A 24,505-nucleotide genomic window follows, 5' to 3' on the forward strand; every position below is an offset into this window, starting at 1 on the left:
ACATTTGAACATCTTGGCCATCTTCTGTTATAATCTCCACCCGGCACAGCCAGAAGAGGACTGGGCACCCCACATAGCCTGGTTCCTCTCTAGGTTTCTTCCTAGGTTTTGGCCTTTCTAGGGAGTTTTTCCTAGCCACTGTGCTTCTACACCTGCATTGCTTGCTGTTTGGGGTTTTAGGCTGGGTTTCTGTACAGCACTTTGAGATATCAGCTGATGTACGAAGGGCTATAAAACATATATACATATATACATTTGATTGATTTGATTTGATTCTGATTTGATTTGAAAATATACCAGAAAAAGTCTTAAAAGGTATCAGAAATACAGTACCAGTCAAAAGTTTGCACACACCCACTCATTCAAGGGTTTTTCTTTATTTGTACTATTTTCTACATTGTAGAATAGTGAAGACATCAAAACTATGATATAACACATATGGAATCATGTAGAAACCCAAAAAGTGTTAAACAAATGGAAATATATTCTATATTTGAGATTCTTCAAAGTAGCTACACTTTGCCTTGAAGACAGCTTTGCACACTCTTGGCATTCTCTCAACCAGCTTCATTAGATAGTCACCTGGAACGCATTTCAATTAACAGGTGTACCTTGTTAAAAGTTAATGTGTGGAATGTCTTTCCTTCTTAATGCGTTTTTAGCCAATCATAGCCTTGGTTTCTCAAATTATTGCCTCGCCTGGTTCACCAATTACTTCTCTGATAGAGTTCAATGTGTCAAATCGGAGGGCCTGTTGTCCGGGCCTCTGGCAGTCTCTATGGGGGTGCCTCAGGGTTAAATTCTTGGACCGACTCTCTTCTCTGTATACATCAATGATGTCACTCTTGCTGCTGATGAGTCTCTGATCCACCTCTACGCAGACGACACCATTCTGTATACTTCTGGCCCTTCTTTGGACACTGTGTTAACAACCCTCCAGACGAGCTTCAATGCCATACAACTCTCCTTCCATGGCCTCCAATTGCTCTTAAATACAAGTAAAACTAAATGCATGCTCTTCAACCGATCGCTGCCTGCACCTGCCCGCCCGTCCAACATCACTACTCTGGACGGTTCTGGACAACTACAAATACCTAGGTGTCTGGTTAGACTGTAAACTCTCCTTCCAGACTCACATCAAACATCTCCAATCCAAAGTTAAATCTAGAATTGGCTTCCTATTTCGCAACAAAGCATCCTTCACTCATGCTGCCAAACATACCCTTGTAAAACTGACCATCCTACCAATCCCCGACGATGTCATTTACAAAATAGCCTCCAATACCCTACTCAATAAATTGGATGCAGTCTATCACAGTGCCATCCGTTTTGTCACCAAAGCCCCATATACTACCCACCAATGCGACCTGTAAGCTCTCGTTGGCTGGCCCTAGCTTCATACTCATCGCCAAACCCACTGGCTCCAGGTCATCTACAAGACCCTGCTAGGTAAAGTCCCCCCTTATCTCAGCTCGCTGGTCACCATAGCAGCACCCACCTGTAGCACGCACTCCAGCAGGTATATCTCTCTGGGCACCCCCAAGACCAATTCTTCCTTTGGCCACCTCTCCTTCCAGTTCTCTGCTGCCAATGACTGAAACGAACTACAAAAATCTCTGAAACTGGAAACACTTAACTCCCTCACTAGCTTTAAGCACCAGCTGTCAGAGCAGCTCACAGATTACTGCACCTGTACATAGCCCATCTATAATTTAGCCCAAACAACTACCTCTCCCCCTATTGTATTTATTTATTTTGCTCCTTTGCACCCCATTATTTTATTTCTACTTTGCACATTCTTCCACTGCAAATCAACCATTCCAGTGTTTTACTTGCTATATTGTATTTACTTCGCCACCATTACCTTTTTTTTGCCTTTACCTCCCTTACCTCACCTCATTTGCTCACATTGTATATAGGCTTATTTGTCTACTGTATTATTGACTGTATGTTTGTTTTACTCCATGTGTAACTCTGTGTTGTTGTATGTGTCGAACTGCTTTGCTTTATCTTGGCCAGGTCGCAACTGTAAATGAGAACTTGTTCTCAACTTGCCTACCTGGTTAAATAAAGGTGAAATAAAATACAAAAAAATACAAAAATCAGTTATGTTGTGACAATGTTGGGGTGGTATACAGAAGATAGCCCTATTTGGTAAAAGACTAAGTCCATATTATGGCAAGAACAGATCAATTAAGCAAAGAGAAATGACAGTCCATTGCTTTAAGACATGGAGGTCAGTCAATCAATGTAGAACATTTCAACAACTTTTAAAGTATCTTCAATTGCAGTCGCAAAAACCATCAAGCACTATGATGAAACTGGCTCTCATGAGGACCGCCACAGGAATGGAAGACCCAGAGTTATATCTGCTGCAGAGGATAAGTTCATTAGAGTTACCAGCCTCAGAAATTGCAGCCCAAAGTAATACTTCAGAGAGTTCAAGTAACAGACACATCTCAACATCAACTGTTCAGAGGAGACTGTGTGAATATGGCCGTCTTGGTCGTATTGCTGCAAAGGAACCACTACTTAAGGTCACCAATAATAAGAAGAGACTTGCTTGGGCCAAGAAACACGAGCAATGGACATTAGACCTGGTGGAAATCTGTCCTTTGGTCTGATGAGTTCAAATTTGAGATTTTTGGTTCCAACCATCGTGTCTTTGTGAGACGCAGAGTAGGTGAACGGCTGATCTCTGCATGTGTGGTTCCCACCGTGAAGCATGGAGGAGGAGGTGTGATGGTGCTTTGCTGGTGACACTGTCGGTGACCTATTTAGAGCTATTTAGAATTCAAGGCACACTTATCCAGCATGGCTACCACAAGATACACCTCCCATCTCATTTGCTTAGTGGGACTATTTGTTTTTCAACAGGACAATGACCCAAAACACACCTCTAGGCTGTTTAAGGACTATTTGACCAAGGAGATTGTTGCATCAGCTGACCTGACAATCACCCGACCTCAAACAAATTGAGATGGTTTGAGATGAATTGGACCGCAGAGAGTGAAGAAAAAGTGCTCAACATGTGTGTGAACTCCTTCAAGACTGTTGGAGAAAAACCCTTGAATGAGTAGGTGTGTCCAAACTTTTCAGTGGTACTCTACATCAAAATATAATCACGTTGACGTAAATACCCCTGGCAACTGATTTCAAAACGTATATTTGGTTTTGGAGATGTTGTTCACCTTCTGCAGGCTTAAGAAATATTGCCTTGTAATACCGTTACCAACAACCCACATATCTGTATGATCATTTTCTAATGTCTCTCTTTCATGTGGAGGGAGGATAATGAGAGTTCGGAGAAGTTAAATGTAATGGAAGATACCAATTAGTTATAGTAATGTTAATGATAGAAATGTTGTTTATATATTAAGTGATTCAACTCAATTTCTTTACAAAAATGACAACAAAAAAAATCTAATGGAATTTCTGCAACCTAATTGGCTACAATGGGAAATCATAACAGTCACAAGCCACAGTTGGGTCACCTTCTACTGTTCTCCCTTCCACTGGCATACTGCTTGTTATGTTCAGCAGTTAACTTTCTTTGTCTTCCTGTCGTCTAGTGGTCAAACCTGTAATGGCCGTTGGTGGAAGAAGGTGAGGACCAAGATGCAGCCTGGTAAGTGTTCATCATTATTTTAATAAACTGAACACTAAATACAACAAGGGACAAAATAAACAACCGAAACAGCTCCGTCAGGTACAAAACACATGAAACAGAACATACCTACCCACGAAACCCATGTGGGCAAGAGCTACCTAAGTATGGTTCTCAATCAGAGACAATGACAGACAGCTGTCCCTGATTGAGAACTATACCCGGCCAAAAACAAAGAAATACAAAAACATAGAAAAATAACATAGAACGCCCACCCTAGTCACACCTTGGCCTAACCAAAATAGAGAATAAAAAGCCTCTCTATGGCCAGGGTGTGACAAAACCAACAGTGTTAAAACAGTCTGAGTCTGGACAACCCCTGCCTCTCTCTCTCTCCCTAGTTTCTACCTCTATCTCTCACTCTCCAGTTATTGTCACCTCTCCCAGCTGTTAGTGACACCTACCAATGAGCCCCCTCTCTCTCTCTCCATTTACCTTAACCAGCATCCTCACTGCTGAGCACCAACCTACACCGGACGTTCATGGATGTTGAAAAGTAGATGAGCTTTGGTCAGTCCGCCTTGGCTTTAGATGTTAATGTCAAAGGACGGACCGGACTGGACCAAATCTGAATCTATCATAGACGTATGTTTCACAAGTTTGGCTAGCACAGTACAGTACAGTGCAGGACTGTAGAGTACAGTACAGTGAGTAGAGCATAGCAGAGTACTGTTCAATACAATAGTACAGTACAATATAGAACACTAAAGAAAAGTTGAGTATAGTACAGGATACAATATACTCTACTCTACTGAACTATACTCTACTCTACTGTACTGTATTCTACTGCACTGAACTCTACCCTACTCTAACGTACTGTATTGTACTGTACTGTAATCTACCGTGCTGTGCTGTGCTGTGATGTCCAAACAGAGAATGATATTCATATCCATCATTATGCATTTCTGTGTAGTACAGATCAGGGACCCATGATGTAATTCCGTTACCGTAATTCTGTTACCGGGTGTAAATCCACTTTACTTACTTACTTCAATAACAAAAATATATTTTTTTCAAACTCAAGGTACCATGACATAGCTGACACCCCATTTTTTTCTGCTGACATCTTTGAATCTTAATTCAGAGCAGATATTTTGTTTTTTTTGGAATATGTGGGCACATAAAAACCCGAGAGAGATTTTACCGCAATTACATTACGGTTTGATCCGCACAGTTCTTCCGCCCCAATTCGTTTTTGACACATCTTCTGTGGACATTGTTAAAAGTAATCCTTCTGGAGAGTTTTATCGTGTGTTCAACTTTGAAATCCATCGTTTTTGTTTGGCATACATTTTTAAAGTCAAAGCACAGTTCCGTTACCGTGGAATACCAAGTAGAGTGTGCGTGTGGATAGATAGAGCCATGGTTTCTCCTTTGAGACAGGGCTGAAATGTTCTGCTAGAATCAGATTTTCAAGTAGACACATAAGCACTTGAAGCAGAGCTGTAGTCTATCGATAACATATTTTCCAGAAAGAAATACAAGTTAGAATCTCATATTTCCATGTGTACCTCATAACGCGTCTGTGTTGCTGACCAGTGGTCACCAAGGCCCCCTTGACAGAGCGTGTGCAGTGTTTCCCTTGGATGTTTTTCAGCAGCGGGGCCAGATTCGTTTTTTCTTTCAGTGGTGGCCACGATTTAGCAGCGGCGTGTGTGTGTGTGTGTGTGTGTGTGTGTGTGTGTGTGTGTGTGTGTGTGCGTGCGTGCGTAGATGTGTGTAACTTCCCCTTCTAACACTGTGTTCCAGATTCACTGGCTCCATTTCAAAGTAAATAACATGCACTGCGTTAAATACAACAGCCTGCACCATGGGCACCGTTTAACACCGCAGTGACTCACACCATGCAACCACTGGGTATTTTTTTTTCAACGTTGTCCTGACGTTATTAATGTGTTGCTATTGTGTCAACACGACAGCAAAGATTGCTAGGCCTATATTCGGAGATGCAGTGTCTAGTGTGCGTTTACTGTGTGTGTGTGTGTTCAAGGCATTGTTGTGATGCTAATGGGCCATTTTCAAGCATGTGAACACGATTGATACACATTTCACTGTAGGCATAATATTTTTACCATGCTGCCCAAGGTGACGCAGGTATTTCTGTGACACTTTGGTGTGTTCTTCTGCAAACGAGCACAGGGCATTAGATCGACAGCGACATATCTCGAAGGGAGCGTCTTAAAAAAGTGCCATGCCTCTTTGAGCAGCTGTAAGTCAAGGCTTTCAGAGCGGTGTCATGAAACATTGATGAGAGATTTAACTTTCAGTTCTGCCTCGCTCTCTCCCACCCTTTCTCACCCTACTTATCTCTCTCTCTCTCTCTCTCTCTCTCTCTCTCATCCCTCCCACCCTTTCTCCATCCCTACCTATCTCTCTCTCTCTCTCTCTCTCTCTCATCCCTACCTACCTTTATCCCTCCCTCCCTCCCTTTATCCCTCCCTCACTCTCTCCATCCATTCCTCCCTTTATCCCTCGCTCCCTTTATCCCTCCCTCCCTTTATCCCTCCCTCCCTCCCGTTATCCCTCCCACTCTCTCCAGCCCTCCCTCCTTTTATCCCTCCCTCACTCTCTCCATCCCTCCCTCCCTTTATCCCTCCATACCTACCTACCTATCTCTCTCTCTCTCTCTCTCTCTCTCTCTCTCTCTCTCATCCCTCCCTCCCTCTCTCTCATCCCTCCCACTCTCTCCATCCCTCCCTCCCTTTATCCCTCTCTCCCTTTATCCCTCCCTCCCTCCCTTTATCCCTCCCTTTATCCCTCCCTCCCTCCCTTTATCCCTCCCTCCCTCCATCCCTCCCTCCCTCCCTCCCTCCCTCATCGTCTCAAAAACAGGAGAATCTTCTGCCAACAGACAAGATTACCCTGGACGTGTGAAGGGGATGGTGGGATGGAGGGAAGGAGGGATGAAGGGATGAAAAGAAGGAGGGAAATGGCTTTGGAGTTACTGAGTGGAATATCTGGTAGCATATCTAGCAGAGGATCAGAGTGGGGATTAATCTTGGTTAAATTGTTGCTTGTAGCGGGAATGGTCCCTAATGGGCGACAGGGTGGGAGGCTGTCACCCACCACTGTTCCTGTTTAGATTTAAACCACTGAAATACTGTAGATAAATATGTGTTCTACATCACAAACCACTGATATACTGTAGATAAATATGTGTTCTACATCACAAACCACTGATATAGACAAATATGTGTTCTACATCACAAACCACTGACATAGACAAATATGTGTTCTACATCACAAACCACTGACATAGATAAATATGAGTTCTACATCACAAACCACTGATATAGATAAATGTGTTCTACATCACAAACCACTGATATAGACAAATATGTGTTCTACATCACAAACCACTGATATAGACAAATATGTGTTCTACATCACAAACCACTGATATAGATGAATATGTGTTCTACATCACAAACCACTGATATAGATAAATATGTGTTCTACATCACAAACCACTGATATAGACAAATATGTGTTCTACATCACAAACCACTGACATAGACAAATATGTGTTCTACATCACAAACCACTGACATAGATAAATATGAGTTCTACATCACAAACCACTGATATAGATAAATATGTGTTCTACATCACAAACCACTGACATAGACAAATATGTGTTCTACATCACAAACATCGACATAGATAAATATGAGTTCTACATCACAAACCACTGATATAGATAAATATGTGTTCTACATCACAAACCACTGACATCGATAAATATGTGTTCTACATCACAAACCACTGATATAGACAAATATGTGTTCTACATCACAAACCACTGATATAGACAAATATGTGTTCTACATCACAAACCACTGATATAGATAAATATGTGTTCTACATCACAAACCACTGATATAGATAAATATGTGTTCTACATCACAAACCACTGACATAGATAAATATGTGTTCTACATCACAAACCACTGATATAGATAAATATGTGTTCTACATCACAAACCACTGATATAGATAAATGTGTGTTCTACATCACAAACCACTGATATAGACAAATATGTGTTCTACATCACAAACCACTGATATAGACAAATATGTGTTCTACATCACAAACCACTGATATAGATAAATGTGTGTTCTACATCACAAACCACTGATATAGACAAATATGTGTTCTACATCACAAACCACTGATATAGACAAATATGTGTTCTACATCACAAACCACTGACATAGATAAATATGTGTTCTACATCACAAACCACTGATATAGACAAATATGTGTTCTACATCACAAACCACTGATATGGATGAATATGTGTTCTACATCACAAACCCTTGATATAGATAAATATGTGTTCTACATCACAAACCACTGACATAGATAAATATGTGTTCTACATCACAAACCACTGACATAGATAAATATGTGTTCTACATCACAAACCACTGATATAGACAAATATGTGTTCTACATCACAAACCACTGATATAGACAAATATGTGTTCTACATCACAAACCACTGATATAGACAAATATGTGTTCTACATCACAAACCACTGATATAGACAAATATGTGTTCTACATCACAAACCACTGATATAGACAAATATGTGTTCTACATCACAAACCACTGACATAGACAAATATGTGTTCTACATCACAAACCACTGATATGGATGAATATGTGTTCTACATCACAAACCCTTGATATAGATAAATATGTGTTCTACATCACAAACCACTGATATAGATACATATAAAGTTTCTTATACACTGAGTATACAAAACATTAGGAATACCTGTTCTTGTATCAAAAATGGTCCACCACCCAAAGGACATACAGCCAACTTGACACAAATATGAGAAGCATTGGAGTCAACATGGGCCACCATCCCTGCGGAATACTTTGAACGCCCTGTAGAGTCTCTGCCCCAATGAATTGAGGCTGTTCTGAGGGCAAAAGGGGGGTGCAACTCAATATTATGAAAGGTGTTCCTAATGTTTTGTCCACTCAGTGTGCATTACGTTATCTTGTTCAAAAAGGGGAAAAGGGTAACTGTGGCTTGTAAATACTGTGATCAGTGCTCCCAGTAGCCGATCAGGAGGTGAGTAAGTTTGTGAGGTGAGAAATGGCCTGGGTTGCGGAGTGTGTGTGTGTGCTTACGTAACATTTTCTGTGTGTGTGTGCGTGCGTGTGTACTATATGTGTGCCCTCGCAGTCCTCCTCCAGCTCTGCTCTATCAGAGCAGTAAATTCACCATGCGTACGTAAAGGACGTCACTGCTTGCTTAGCGAGTACCTCTTCCTCCCGATTCAATCCATAACTGGCGTGAACTCAGGACCTCTGCCTTGCTAGCACACGTGGCCGCCCTCCTGACGGGTCTTAACAGACGGCGCCACGCGAAAAGCTAGCTGGCCCAAGTGGGGAGACTTCAGGCTGAGGAGTACGTTTCACACATCCCCTTGTGCTGCACGTACCTAGGGATCAATAGTGTATCCCCCCCGACTATCAGTTGCAAGGTGTGATTTAAAGCCGCGCAATATCAGCTTTCAGCATCTTTACCAGACCTCTGCCCTCTTCCTATCACTGACCCCCCCTCCTCTTCTTCTTCCCCTGAACGCACACACACACACGCACGCGCACAGGCACACATGCACACATGCGTCCAAGCACACACACACACACACACACCTCCCAAAGGAAACTAGCGTATTGGCTGGCCAGGCATTATTAATGCATCTGGACGTTGGGAGCAACATCAAACTAAAGTAATTAAACAGAGACTGAAGGGCCCAGGAGCTCTGCACTTGATTAATGATATGCCTTTCAGTTGATAGGGCTGATAAAAGGCTCGTATCTCATTCTTGTCCACAAATCCTCTAAGGACTGTGGGTAAAGCACTGCATCTGGGGTTAAAGTAGAGTGTCTAAAGGCTACTTCATCCTTGAAAGCGTGTGAGTCTCCAATAAGGTGTGGACTAGACTGATAAGTCATTCATGTTTGTAGTATAAAAGCTGATGATATGATGTACGGTGCGGAAGAAAGCGCTGGGGTTTGTTCTTCTTACAAATAAATACTGAGCTTTATACATGTTATGTATCGTATAATGAGTGGGTCGTACATTTCATCGTGACGCCAATTCCCTGTGTGTTGCAGAGGAGATTTATTATGTGAGCTCGCTCATTAAATAATAATACCGAAGGTTGTTTACCATAGCTACATCTGAATATGTTTAGGGCTTACTTTTCAAAAAGTTCTGATATTAATTCCGTCTCGAAACCTCAAATCGCGCTCTACTTGGAAAAAGTAGTTGATTTATACACCGCAAACCCTTGATTGATCGGGAGAGACTGACATGTGCTGCTTTGCCTAGGCCAGGCAGAAATCAACACGGCTCCATAACTGTTGAGCCACTCACTGTCTGGGAGAGCTGCTGACCTCAGCAAACTATTACAACCAGTCGGGCAAAGTTGTTTGGTCACAAACACACACACACGCAGGCAGGCACGCACACACCGTCACACCCTGATCTGTTTCACCTGTCTTTGTGCTTGTCCCCACCCCCCACCAGGTGTCTCCCATCTTCCCTCATTATCCCCTGTGTATTTATACCTGTGTCCTCTGTTTGTCTGCTGCCAGTTTGTTTTGTTCGTCAAACAGACCAGCGGTTTCCCCTTTGCTCCTGTCAGTTCCTAGTTTTCTCGGTTTTGACCATTCTGCCTGCCCTGACCCTGAGCCTGCCGTTCTGTACCTTGTCACACCACACTGGATTACTGACCTCTGCCTGCCCTTGAACTGTCGTTTTGCCTGCCCCCTGTTCTAGTAATAAACCTTTGATACTTCAACACTGTCTGCATCTGGGTCTTCCCTGAAACGTGACACACACACACACACACACACACACACACACACACACACACACACACACACACACACACACACACACACACACACACACACAGACAGAGAGAGAGAGCTGCTCGGATAGGGATCATTTAACCAGAGCATCGGGCCCACTTCTCATGCTCTTACCTCATGCCAAAATGCATACACACACGCACGCATACCAAAACTCTCTCACCCCTCATTTATAATTGGATTTAAAAAATACATGGCGTGGGCATCGGCTGTTATCTGGTGTCAGTTTGAGTCAAGAGGCCTGCCACTCTTCCATTTGCACTCTCCCTCTATCTTTGCTCCCCTCTATCTCACTCCCTCCTTCGCTCAGCGCCTCGCTACGATTGATAGTTAACCGCAACGCAAACCCCAACCAGTACAACAGTAATAAGAAGCTGTTGACAGCTGGGCTGGTGCATACTGTATATAGAAGAGGAGCTGGTATGAGCGTTGTGCTGTATGCGTTCTAGTTGGTGCTGTTTGTTGCCGAGCAGAAAAGTCTGCCAATGGTGTGTGTCAGATAGACGGCACTGAACGTGTGTGTGTATGGGTCCGCCTCTAAACATGTGTCAAATCAAATCAACTTATTTGTCACATGCGTCGAATACAAGTGTAGACTTTACCGTGAAATAGGTACTTATGAGCCCTTTCTCAACACTGCAGTTAAAGTGTAAGAAAATGCATGTGTTTTTTGTTGTTGTCTATGTGTGTGTTTGTGTTTCTCTGAATTCATTTATGCGTGTGTGGACTTCAAAAGGAAGACCTGTCATGTAATTCTGAGTGGACGGAGAGAGTGTGTATTGTTACTGCTGTGGTGCTGTCCTTTTGTATTGATGCCCCCCCTCCTCCCCTTCCATCATAGTATTAGACAGGACTGACAGTCTGGCCGGAGACTGAGGGATGTTTTACTGACCTGTAGGGGATTAATTACCCGTGTGAATTACGAGCAGAGAGACACGTCAGTAGCAGTGCACCTAACAAGCAGCCCTAATGGACTCATAAACACAGGTCGTAAACCTTAGCTATGACATCACACTAACACATGTATATTATACACGCACACACGCACACACACACACACACACACACACATACTTGTGTCTCTTGAGCGAGAGCCCCATGTGCTGCTTCATCTGCTGCATGCCGTGGTAGTCTGTGTAGATGAGGTCAAAGGGCAGAGGTCCTGTCAGGGGGCAGCTCCCTCTGCCTGGGGGCACCCCGAGAAATCTATGAGACAGAAACACACAGAGCAGAGGTTACATGAACTACTGTATGGTTCAAACACACAGACCAGAGGTTACCTTAACTACTGTATGGTTCAAACACACAGACCAGAGGTTACCTTAACTACTGTATGGTTCAAACACACAGAGCAGAGGTTACATGAACTACTGTATGGTTCAAACACACAGACCAGAGGTTACCTTAACTACTGTATGGTTCAAACACACAGACCAGAGGTTACATGAACTACTGTATGGTTCAAACACACAGACCAGAGGTTACATGAACTACTGTATGGTTCAAACACACAGACCAGAGGTTACCTTAACTACTGTATGGTTCAAACACACAGACCAGAGGTTACCTTAACTACTGTATGGTTCAAACACACAGACCAGAGGTTACATGAACTACTGTATGGTTCAAACACACAGTCCAGAGGTTACATGAACTACTGTATGGTTCAAACACACAGACCAGAGGTTACATGAACTACTGTATGGTTCAAACACACAGACCAGAGGTTACATGAACTACTGTATGGTTCAAACACACAGTCCAGAGGTTACCTTAACTACTGTATGGTTCAAACACACAGACCAGAGGTTACCTTAACTACTGTATGGTTCAAACACACAGACCAGAGGTTACCTTAACTACTGTATGGTTCAAACACACAGACCAGAGGTTACATGAACTACTGTATGGTTCAAACACACAGACCAGAGGTTACCTTAACTACTGTATGGTTCAAACACACAGACCAGAGGTTACATGAACTACTGTATGGTTCAAACACACAGACCAGAGGTTACCTTAACTACTGTATGGTTCAAACACACAGACCAGAGGTTACCTTAACTACTGTATGGTTCAAACACACAGACCAGAGGTTACCTTAACTACTGTATGGTTCAAACACACAGACCAGAGGTTACATGAACTACTGTATGGTTCAAACACACAGACCAGAGGTTACCTTAACTACTGTATGGTTCAAACACACAGACCAGAGGTTACCTTAACTACTGTATGGTTCAAACACACAGTCCAGAGGTTACATGAACTACTGTATGGTTCAAACACACAGACCAGAGGTTACATGAACTACTGTATGGTTCAAACACACAGCACACAGACAGAGCAGAGGTTACATTAACTATAGTTTCCATGGATCAGTTGGCTGGAGAAGGTTATGAGATTTAAATGTGTTATTGTCTCATACACCGGATAGGTGCAGTGAAAAGCGTTGTTTTCCAGGGTCAGCGATAGTAGTACGGAGAAAATTAGGGTGAAGTGCCTTGCTCAAGGGCACACCGACCAATTTTCCACCTTGTCAGCTCGGGTATTGGAACCAGATTTAACGGCAAGGCTACCTGCTGCCCTGTTTGATGTCTGCATGGGCACCTGTTGTTTACTTAGGACCAGGAGTTTTCACTGACCACATGACTGTGACCAGGTCACCACAACCTTGACCAGGAAACACTGTGCCCTGGACTGTACGGTCAAAAGTCAATCCTGGTCAGGTCAAAACACCTTCGGTCCTGTACTGCATTCACTATAAGTCACTTTGAATAAACCACCATCTCATTATCGTACTATGACGAGAGAGACGTTGAACCTGCTTCCAAGCCCCCGAGCATTAGAGAAACACAATGAAACATCAATCAATCAACTCGGTCAAAAGACGGCGCTTGCGTTGATGATGAGGGTGAAGCACCGCTCAGTAGTGTGATCCAAACTGTATGAGTAGCAGATGGCCAGAACAGTGAGCGGGCAACAGCATCAGAAAAAGAGGGAGATCTACACATCAAACGGTCAAAGGGGCACCGACCGCAAAGAAATGTGTCCGTTTCAGAGATGAGAGGAGCGAGGGAGAGGACGAAAGAGGAGTGTGTGTCAGAGACAGAGAGACGCAGAGAGGCTCCCTGCCAGTGGATGGTTTCGTTTTTGCATTACTAAGGAAGAGGGAGTGATATCTGGAACCTGTGAGAGAGAATGTGTGTGTCTGTGTGTCAGTGTGGGAGTGTGTGTGTGCAGTCTACTTCTGTGTGTCAGTGTGTGTGTGTGTGAGTGTGTGCGGTCTACTTCTGTGCCAGTGTGTGTGTGTGCGTGTGTGTGCGGTCTACTTCTGTGTGTCAGTGTGTGTGTCTCACACACACGCTCTCTCCACAGTACAGTGATCCTCCCATTGATTCCCCCACAACACTCCAAACTCCTTACCAGCTAAACATAAAGGGAATCTACCGCAACCCTAAACTCTTGCCTTCACTGATTTCTGCTATACCCCACTGGGCGGAAGGAATCTCCCATTCTTCTCATGTATTTTCCCTCATCAATTTCCACTGTGTCCATTTCCTCCTACTAGAAGAGGACGAAGTAGAGACCACTCCTGAGACAACAGGGCTGTGTCTGCTATCACTCCCGTCGCTTGAATCCATTTTCGTTCGCATCGATTGGCTAAAACCTCGGACCTACTGTGCCGACCGAGTCCCTATTGGATAGCTGACCTGTGAGTGGTCTGGGTGAGTGGTCTGAGGGTGTGTGTGTGTGTGTGCGTGCGTGCGTGTGTGTGTTGGCCTTGCGTGACAGATGGAGACACAAGGCTAATGGACATGGTGATGGAGGTGGGCTACAGTCAATTTCCTCTCTCTACAGAACACGCTGATGTTTTAGATTTGATTGAGCAGACCCTCCTATCCCGGGGGACTTACAATAAGTGCATTTGGAAAAGGAAGATGATATGAATACTGTAATACGAGCAAATAAAACAAACTCATTTGAAGTAACAATCACAACGCTAGCATTAAAGAGAGAAAGGGAGAGAGAGAGAGAGAGAGTGTGTCTCCATGCATGTGTGTTTTGGAGCTCAGACAGCGAACACCACACACACACGCACGCACGCACACACACACACACACACACACACACACACACACACACACACACACACACACACACACACAGAGAGAGAGAGACACACACACACACGATACAGACACAACATGTTCCTCTGGCTAGCTCATCTATTTCCCTACAGACTCAAAGACACCACTGTTGAATATACTACAAACACTGAAGGCTTTAACAAGCCTCTCGCGCAATGCACAGCCCTAACAGCATGTCATGTGCTGGGATGAGAGGGTCATTTGTATAGCGTGAGACAGGATGCTGATCTGCTGTCTATAACCTACTATCTCCAGGCCCTGTTATGCAGTAGATATAGTTCTGAGAGCTCTTGTTAGAAAGAGGAGGGGATGTGAGTCTAATAATGTAAGTCTCTGTCTGACTCTCATCCTTGAGAGTGAGAGGAGATAAAGGTGGCTGACGTCTGTGTGTGTGTGTGTGTGTGTGTGTGTGTGTGTGTGTGTGTGTGTGTGTGTGTGTGTGTGTGTGTGTGTGTGTGTGTGTGTGTGTGTGTGTGTGTGTGTGTGTGTGTGTGTGTGTGTGTGTATGCCTCTGCAATTTGATGGGATTCCTGAAGGAGGTTTCGCCACAGACAAGATGAGCTGCGACTGTCTCCCTCCTCCACCTCTTCACCCACACTCGTCCGTCCGGCCCTGAATGGCAGGATTGAGCTCTTCCCCCATCAAGAATCCCCCTCCCCATCCAACCAACATATCCCCCAACTCTCTCTGTCCTTCACATCGCTCACACTCCCATGTAGCCTGTTTCACATAACAACCAAAGAAAAACTAAAGTACTGTTCTTTACTTTACTGTACTGTTTAACACAACATTCTTGCAGTACTGCATGTACTGTATGTATAAAAATAAACCAACATTTTGTCAGAGTATGAGCCTAATGGAAGTACTGAGACATGAAAGAGCATAAGCTTTAAGCTTTAATAATACATTATATAAGGCTTGGTGGTACTGAGTCCCATAGGAGCGTCTGTATGTAGTGGGGTACACTTTGTCGAACATAATGTGTGGTGTGTGGGGGGAGGCTGTGTGTTTGTATGTATGTGTGTGTGTGTGTGTGTGTGTCTACACGTCTGTGCAGTAGAGTGGAACTTATGTTTGTTTTGTTGTGCGAGGGTAAAGGTGAACTCTATCCTCCAGACTGGTTTGAGAACAGATGTCCTTCATAACTCCAGTTTTAGAAAATAGGAAAGATAGGAAAGATGTATAAAAGATCTGATGGCCGTGGTTACGAAGCATCTGCACCTGTTCTTTTGAGGCAATAAAAGACTGCCCCTCCCGTTGAGTTGTATTGCCTCGATATTAAAATAGTAGGTGAAAACATCACAGCACATCCGACGCTAAGTAAGTGGCATGGGAAATAGAGGGTCTGCATCGCAAATTGTACCCTATCCCCTATACTGTGCACTATTTTTGACCAAAGCCCTATGGGCCTGGGTCAAAAGTAGAGCACTAAAAAGGGAATAGGGTGCCATTTGGGAGACACACTGGGAGAGCAGACAGCGTGTGAGGGCAGCAGGCCTCAATCAAACTAGATGATTTATGAATCAAATTAATCCTGCATAACACTCGGATTCCATTTCCTGTCTTCTGCATTATCAGTCAAACCTGAACCAACTGTTAATGATGAATATCATATATAATAATATCAGTATCATAATATGACACATCCACAACGCGTTGAGAAATGGCTCCTGTCGGCTACAAAGCTGTGACAGCTTCAATCAAGCATTTGTTAGCCCTAAGATGGCTATCTGTCTCCGATATACAGTGGGGCAAAAAAGTATTTAGTCAGCCACCAATTGTGCAAGTTCTCCCACTTAAAAAGATGAGAGAGGCCTGTAATTTTCATCATAGGTACACTTCAACTATGACAGACAAAATGACAAAAAAAATCCAGAAAATCACATTGTAGGATTTTTAATGAATTTATTTGCAAATTATGGTGGAAAATAAGTATTTGGTCAATAACAAAAGTTTATCTCAATACTTTGTTATATACCCTTTGTTGGCAATGACAGAGGTCAAACGTTTTCTGTAAGTCTTCACAAGGTTTTCACACACTGTTGCTGGTATTTTGGCCCATTCCTCCATGCAGATCTCCTCTAGAGCAGTGATGTTTTGGGGCTGTTGCTGGGCAACACGGACTTTCAACTCCCTCCAAAGATTTTCTATGGGGTTGATATCTGGAGACTGGCTAGGCCACTCCAGGACCTTGAAATGCTTTACGAAGCCACTCCTTCGTTGCCCGGGCGGTGTGTTTGGGATCATTGTCATGCTGAAAGACCCAGACACGTTTCATCTTCAATGCCCTTGCTGATGGAAGGAGGTTTTAACCATTCATTCTTTCCTTTACACGGATCAGTCATCATGGTCCCTTTGCAGGAAAACAGCCCCAAAGCATGATGTTTCCACCCCCATGCTTCACAGTAGGTATGGTGTTCTTTGGATGCAACTCAGCATTCTTTGTCCTCCAAACACGACGAGTTGAGTTTTTACCAAAAGGTTATATTTTGGTTTCATCTGACCATATGACATTCTCCCAATCTTCTTCTGGATCATCCAAATGCTCTCTAGCAAACTTCAGACGGGCCTGGACATGTACTGGCTTAAGCAGGGGGACACGTCTGGCACTGCAGGATTTGAGTCCCTGGCGGCGTAGTGTGTTACTGATTGTAGGCTTTGTTACTTTGGTCCCAGCTCTCTGCAGGTCATTCACTAGATCCCCCCGTGTGGTTCTGGGATTTTTGCTCACCGTTCTTGTGATCATTTTGACCCCACAGGGTGAGATCTTGTGTGGAGCCCCAGATCTAGGGAGATTATCAGTCTTGTATGTCTTCCATTTCCTAATATTTGATCCCACAGTTGATTTCTTCAAACCAAGCTGCTTACCTATTGCAGATTCAGCCTTCCCAGTCTGGTGCAGGTCTACAATTTTGTTTCTGGTGTCCTTCGACAGCTCTTTGGTCTTGGCCATAGTGGAGTTTGGAGTGTGACTCTTTGAGGTTGTGGACAGGTGTCTTTTTAAGATCAAACAGGTGCCATTAATACAGGTAACAAGTGGAGGACAGAGGAGCCTCTTAAAGAAGAAGTTACAGGTCTGTGAGAGCCAGAAGAGAAGGAAGGAGAGCCATCTCTGATGAGATTAGGGCAACACTTGTTGATCATGTGATCAACCATAGTTTGACCATGAGAGAGGCTGGACTGAGAGTCCAGCCCAACTTTAGTCGATTTTCAGTGGCATCCATAATTCGAACCTTCAGAAATGAGAACAGGTATGCAACTATCTAATGACTATTTTAGCATTACAGTAATGTACTGTAAAATACGTATGACTGCATAGTATTGCATAAATATTTGTAACTCTAAGTTGGTTATCATGCTGTACTACATTGTTTTGTACATTGTTTACAGTTCCTATGCTGAACACATACTGTGTTTGAATTCTGTACAGAGTGGAAAGGCAAAGACATCATGGAGGACGAGGACGCTTGTTTACAGATGTACAAGAGACTGCAATTATAAGTATGGTTTTGGCCAACAATGCAATTAGGATTTGAGAGATAAGAGAGCATATCTTGAATAATGACACCATATTTAACAACATCAATGCTGTAAGCCTGTCGATCATACAACGCATCCTCCAACGGCACCGAGTGACGATGAAACAACTTTACAAGGTGCCATTTGAGAGAAACTCTGACAGAGTCAAGAATATGCGACATGACTTTGTAGAGGTATGTATACAACACTACTTCCAGTACTTCAGTACCATATTTATTCATCTGTATATCCTTTTGTCTGTTACAGAGAGTATTGGAGTTGGATGCCCATGTAATTCGCCATTAATTTATTTATGTGGATGAGGTTGGCTTCAACCTCACCAAAACCAGGCGCCGCGGAAGGACTGTAATAGGACAGAGGACAATTACCAATGTTCCTGGACAGCGTGGGGGTAATATAACTATGTGTGCTGCCATCACTCAAAACGGGGTCCTCCATCACAATGCCACACTGGGTCTGTACAACACCGGCCATATGCTCACTTTTCTGGATGCAATTTACACAATGCTTGTCCCTGATCCAGATCAGGAGCCTGCTAGATTTGTGGTTATATGGGACAATGTTAGTTTTCACCTGGATGTTCTGGTCCAAAACTGGTTTGCCAACAATCCACCATTTGTTGTTTTGTACCTACCCCCATATTCACCTTTTCTAAATCCCATAGAGGAATTCTTCTCAGCCTGGCACTGGAAAGTGTATGATCGCCAACCCTATGCCCGCATGCCGCTTCTCCAGGCAATGGAGGACGCATGTGGGGACATAGAGGTTGCCTCTGTCCAAGGTTGGATACGCCATGCTAGGAGATACTTCCCTCGATGTTTGGCAAGAGAAAACGTATCTTGTGATGTGGGGAAAGTATTGTGGCCAGACCCAGGCCGGAGAAGAGATGAATCGTAGCTATGTGTGACCCATTTTGATTCCAGGATGGCACAGTGAGCGACTGGCATTGCCAGGGTTGTTTGTGTAGAGCGGACATGTCGGTGGGCATGGGGTTTGCGTTACGACAAGCGAGGGACACAAACACACTCGTTTAAAATGAAATGGCAGAGGGCCAGGACACAAATGTCCAATGACACTCAGGGGCACAGTGGCGCCCGATCGTCCATTGTCCTCCTTTTCTCTGGGCTGGAGTCCAATCAGCAAGCCCCTGTGAACGCACACTGTGACCACATAGCAGGCCTATGTGAAGACGGGAGTGAGTTCGGCTTTGGTGGATACAGATAGGGGTAATATGGAGAAGTGCTCTGATGCTGATCATTATTCTGTGAGAATCCAAGGTCCCCCATGTCTACAGAGGCCAAACATCTCTCAGTACATGTAAAACCTTGGATAACATCCACATTATGTGAATTAAGATGTGGGTTGCTCTCTCTCTCTCTCTCTTTCTGTCTCCCTCAAAACAGCCTATTCTCCTCTTCCTCTGTACTCAAAGAAGAAAGGGATATGGGTGTGTGTGTGTGTGTGTGTGTGTGTGTGTGTGTGTGTGTGTGTGTGTGTGTGTGTGTGAGGTTGTCAGCTGGCTAAGCGTCTGTGCAGGGTGAAGGGTCTCCTACCACAGTGGCAGCAGTTCAGGGTGATGAGATGAGCCATGGGTGTGTGTGTGTGTGAGTATGAGAGAGAGAGTGTGTGTATGTGTGTGTGACTGTTTGTGTGAGCGACCATGTCTGTGTCTGTGCATGTGTGAGCAGCAACAGGGGCCAGGGGCCAGGGGCACTCCCATCAGGCCTGTCAGCAGGCTGTCATATCGTCCCCTCGGCTGACTAGAGGACAGGGTCACGCAGATTGGGGAGAGAGGGAGGAAGGAAGGAAGGGGGAGGAAGGAAGGGGGGGAGTAGCCACGAAAGTCTGACTGTGACAGCACTGTGGTATATATAGGGCTTCAATGTATAGACAGCCAGACGTGTGTGTATGTGTGCGCACTTGCGTATGTGTATCGCATGTTCTCTCTCTCTCTCTCACACACACACACACACACACACACACACACACACACACACATGCAGGCCCTGTAGGTACAAGCAGGCGGACGCTGGAGCAGATGATTAGATGATTACATGGATGGTTTGAGTGTCTGATTGCTGCTCTGCTGTCTTCCCTCCCCTGATGGAGGGTGTGATGCAACTGGATGTTGTGGAACAAATCAGTGAAATGACACGCTGCTAATTAGTGCTAGTTTATGCCGTGTGTGTGTGTGTGCAGCCGTGCATGCGTGTATGTCTGTGTGTGTGCGTGTGCAGCCGTGCATGCGTGTATGTTTATGTGTGTGTGTGCAGCAGTGCATGCGTGTATGTTTATGTGTGTGTGTGTGCGGATGCATATGTGTATCTCACTGCTCTCAAGTGTGTGTGTGTGTGTGTGTGTGTGTGTGTGTCACACAGCTCCAAACATCCAGTAAATCCCAGCTCTGAGCCATGGCAGTGTGTCTGAGATAAGGGAGATGCTAAAGCCATTAACTCCAGCCAGAGGAGGAAGAGAGGAGCGCTAGATGAATCCAAGAGAGGAGAGGAAGGAGGGGAAACCTTCTCCGCCTCCTCTGTCAGAGGGAGTGAAGGGGTAAACTGTCTGACTAGTTCCTAGAGTAACAGAGAGGGCGAGAGATAGAGGGGGAGGGAGGAGAGAGAGAGAACGGTGAAGACCACAACACAGAGAGACAGGGAAGGGAAAAGGGAAAGGGGGATACTTAGTCAGTTGGACAACTGAAATGCGTTCAACTGAAATGTGTCCTCTGCATTTAACCCCTCTGAATCAGAGAGGTGCGGAGGGCCTCCTTAATCGACACCCACGTCATTGGGAAAGAGAGAAAGAGTGATGAAAATGAGCTCACTTGGATTCATAATGACGGCAAGTGAGGTGGAGGTAGAGCGAGGGTGAGACGGAAAGGGAAAACAAGTTAGAGAGACACCTTTCACGCCTGCTGGGGTTCCGGTCGGTCCTCTGGGCATGTGATTCTCCCTCTCTCTTCCACGCTCTCTCTCACCCCTCCAACACTCCTCCTCCACAGACCTTTTCTCTCTCTCCTCTGACAGCTTACTAATGAGAGACCTGACACACTGAGGCCGATAGAGAAGGAGACTGTTCTGACTGAGCTCAGCCTTCCTCCTGCATTATGCATCCATCTATAATGATCCTAGCTTTATCTCCACTTTGGCTAAGCACTGTTTTACACGTCAGCAAATTCAGTTGTTTCACTAAAATTCACATTCAATTATGACGAATAATTTCTCCATTGGTTGTGAAAGGGGAGAGAACACCCACACATTGGTGTACACACACACACACACACACACACACACACACACACAGGTGTATACACACACACACACTGGTGTATACACACACACAAACATTTGTAAATATATGCACGTGCAGTTACACACGCACAGACACACACACACACACACACACACAGAGCTTGACTGCTGACAGGGCACGGTACAAACAAGAGTAATAATTACTATGTATTGATTGGTGATGGAGAGAGAGAGAGAGAGAGAGTGATTATATACTGGGTGGAGAGTGGAATTATACTGACCGGGGGGACTGAGGCAAGCCCTCTAGAATCCCATGTAGACACACAACTGGTGAACAGGCCGAGGGTGAGGATCAAACATATGTGGAAAGGCTATGCACTTTAGCCAGCAAGCATAGGGGTGGCGGTGACGAACAGGCACAACATACAAAACACGTTGTGTTCTATTACTAGGGGGATGGGAGTTATTCCTGAACACAAGCATGAGCAGTAAAAACTGCGTCATTAGATATTTCTCACAGCACATTCTGTACACTGACACGGACAGATACATCCAATGTGGTAAACATGCCAATTTCCCCTTTTAGGTTATCTGAAGAGTGGAAAGAGGAGAGAGTCATTACTGCACCAATCTAATACAAAAGCACAAACTGCCATTATGTTCTGCATCTCTATCGCACATGATTCAATTACAACCTCCTCAGTTAGCTGCACAAACGAGAGAGAGAGGAAGATTGAGAGAGATACAGAAATAAAAGGGAGTGAAAGAAAAGACAGAGACACATACTGTGGACACAAGAGTTCAGAAAAGAGAGAGAGAAATAATGGGAAAGAAAGAGAGGGCGATGTATTTCCTCTTAGTAAAATCAACCCCTCATCCCACTCAACTTCATTTCAAGCCTGGCTGCACCAAAATGGGCCAATTTGCCCCTAGTGAGGATATAGAAAACTCTAGCCCTAGTTTGACCTGATTTTGAAGGACCTTTTCTCTCCAAGCCAAAGGAAAATATGGAACATCGTCAGTATCCATCATTAGTTTTCAGAAGTAAAATGAAAATGAGATGACAATATTTCAATTTTCGTGGCAGTGCGCAGAAAAGACGGGACGGCCCTCCAGGAGCGACGGGAAGGAAGGCAACATTCCGGACGCGGTATTCCGACGGTAATGGTATGTCAAATTAAGTGCCAATTATTCCGTTATTACCTTCCACAGGGCAGTCGTCTGAATGGATGGTTATGAGGCTATCATGCTAGCTCACATTGAGGTATGTGATCGTTTCACTTCTTAGGGCTAGGCCCCTTTTTTCTCCATTTCCGCCTGAATGACGTGCCCAAAGTAAACTGCCTGTAGCTCAGGCCCTGAAGCCAGGATATGCATAGAATTGGTACCATTGGAAAGAATACACGTTGGAGTTTGTAGACATTTTTTTTTTTAAATGTAGGAGAATATAAAACAATAGATATGGTAGGAGAAAATCCAAAGAAAAACCAACCAACATTTTTTTTGAGAGAGAGAGACCATCCTCTTAGAAATGCAAGAGAAAGGCCATATTGTAAAATCCTATGGCTTCCACGTGGTGTCAGAAGTCTATGTTCAAGGTTTCAGGCTTGTAACAAAAAATAAGAAATAACAGTTTTAGTAGGACACAGTCTTGGAAATCCGTGTTTGCGCTCGCCATGAAGATACTTCGCACCTGCTAAAATCAGTTTCCTTTTGAACAAACTTATTACCGAAATAAATATTGTAGTTTGATTACATTTTAGGTTATCTGGGGAGTAAATAGATATGTATTTTGAGTTGTTGAAACAAAGTTTAGGGGTAGATTTTTGGATTCCTTTCTCTGCAAGTTGAATGAGTGGATTACTCAAATCGATGGTGCCAACTAAACATACTTTTTGGGATATAAAGAAGGATTTTATCTAACAAATCGACACTACATGTTATAGCTGGGACCCTTTGGATGACAAATCAGAGAAATATTTTCAAAAAGTAAGTGAATATTTCATCTTTATATGTGAATGTATGAAACGTGCCAGTGGAAAAATATTTTGATGTGGGGTGCCGTCCTCAAACAATCACATTACATGTTTTCGCTGTAATAGCTACTGTAAATCGGACAGTGCAGTTAGATTAACAGGAATTGAAGCTTTCAGCCAATATAAGTCAATTATATGTACCTAAATGTTTAAAATCCATAATATTTATTAGAATTTATTTTAATTGCGCGCCCTCCAGTTTCACCTGAAGTTGTCTCGCTAGCGGGACCCCGATCCTTAAGAAGTTCACATTCACAATCAGCCACACTTCCTAATCCTAACTTTGGACATTTGGAAGAAACTCTTAACTGATCTCAGATCAGTATCTATGGGGCAACTTATGTGATTTTGACAGCAGGGCAGCCTTTACTTCTCTGTACCCAATTAGTGTCTAGAGCCAGCTGTAGCAGCAGTTGCACTGTCTGAGCTTTTAAATGAGTGGGGTTTGATGTAACTGGCCTTTAGAAGGGATCTCTGTTCCCTTTAGCTATGGCTGTAGCTCTAGCACAACACCACAGGGCTCCACAGAAGCACTTTACACATAACTCATCATTGATTTGGCAGGACTGAAATCTCATCCTTTCTTGGTCTATCTTATCGAATTTCTCTCTCACCAGCTCACCCTTTATATCCTTCTCGCTATATACCTCTCTCTTTTCCATCCTTCGTTTCCCTCCCTTTCTCTTTCGACCCCCCCCCCCCTCTCTCATCTAGGTTCAGAGACTGCATGGCTCTTTCGCTCTCCTTCTCCTCTCTCTTGTGTGCACTCTCTCTCTCTCTCTTCTCCCTCCGGCCCCCTCTCTTTTCCGTCAGATGAGAAATACAGCTCTGTGAGAAGCAGGCATTTGATGAACGGCACTACTACTGATCTCCCTGGTTTCTGCAGCGCTCGCCATGTCTGTAGGCGCCTGGAACCCGTTCACCACCAGGCCCTGGCTGCCCGGTCTGGGAGAGA

At 44.1% G+C, this 24,505-nt stretch overlaps 1 protein-coding gene across 1 annotated transcript in view; it reads right to left on the reverse strand.

The window, feature by feature from the left end:
• LOC110485942 (alpha-1,6-mannosylglycoprotein 6-beta-N-acetylglucosaminyltransferase B) overlaps positions 1 to 24,505 on the reverse strand; it is a 170,811-nt gene that overhangs the window by 25,888 nt on the left and 120,418 nt on the right. Inside the window, exon 9 of the mRNA XM_036940613.2 lies at positions 11,647 to 11,778. Within this exon, the coding sequence (XP_036796508.2) occupies positions 11,647 to 11,778 (132 nt within the window). The remainder of the gene's footprint in view (positions 1 to 11,646; positions 11,779 to 24,505) is intronic.

Source organism: Oncorhynchus mykiss, chromosome 13 (assembly GCF_057628025.1).
Source record: "Oncorhynchus mykiss isolate SJ-2025 chromosome 13, ASM5762802v1, whole genome shotgun sequence".
NCBI lineage: Eukaryota > Metazoa > Chordata > Actinopteri > Salmoniformes > Salmonidae > Oncorhynchus > Oncorhynchus mykiss.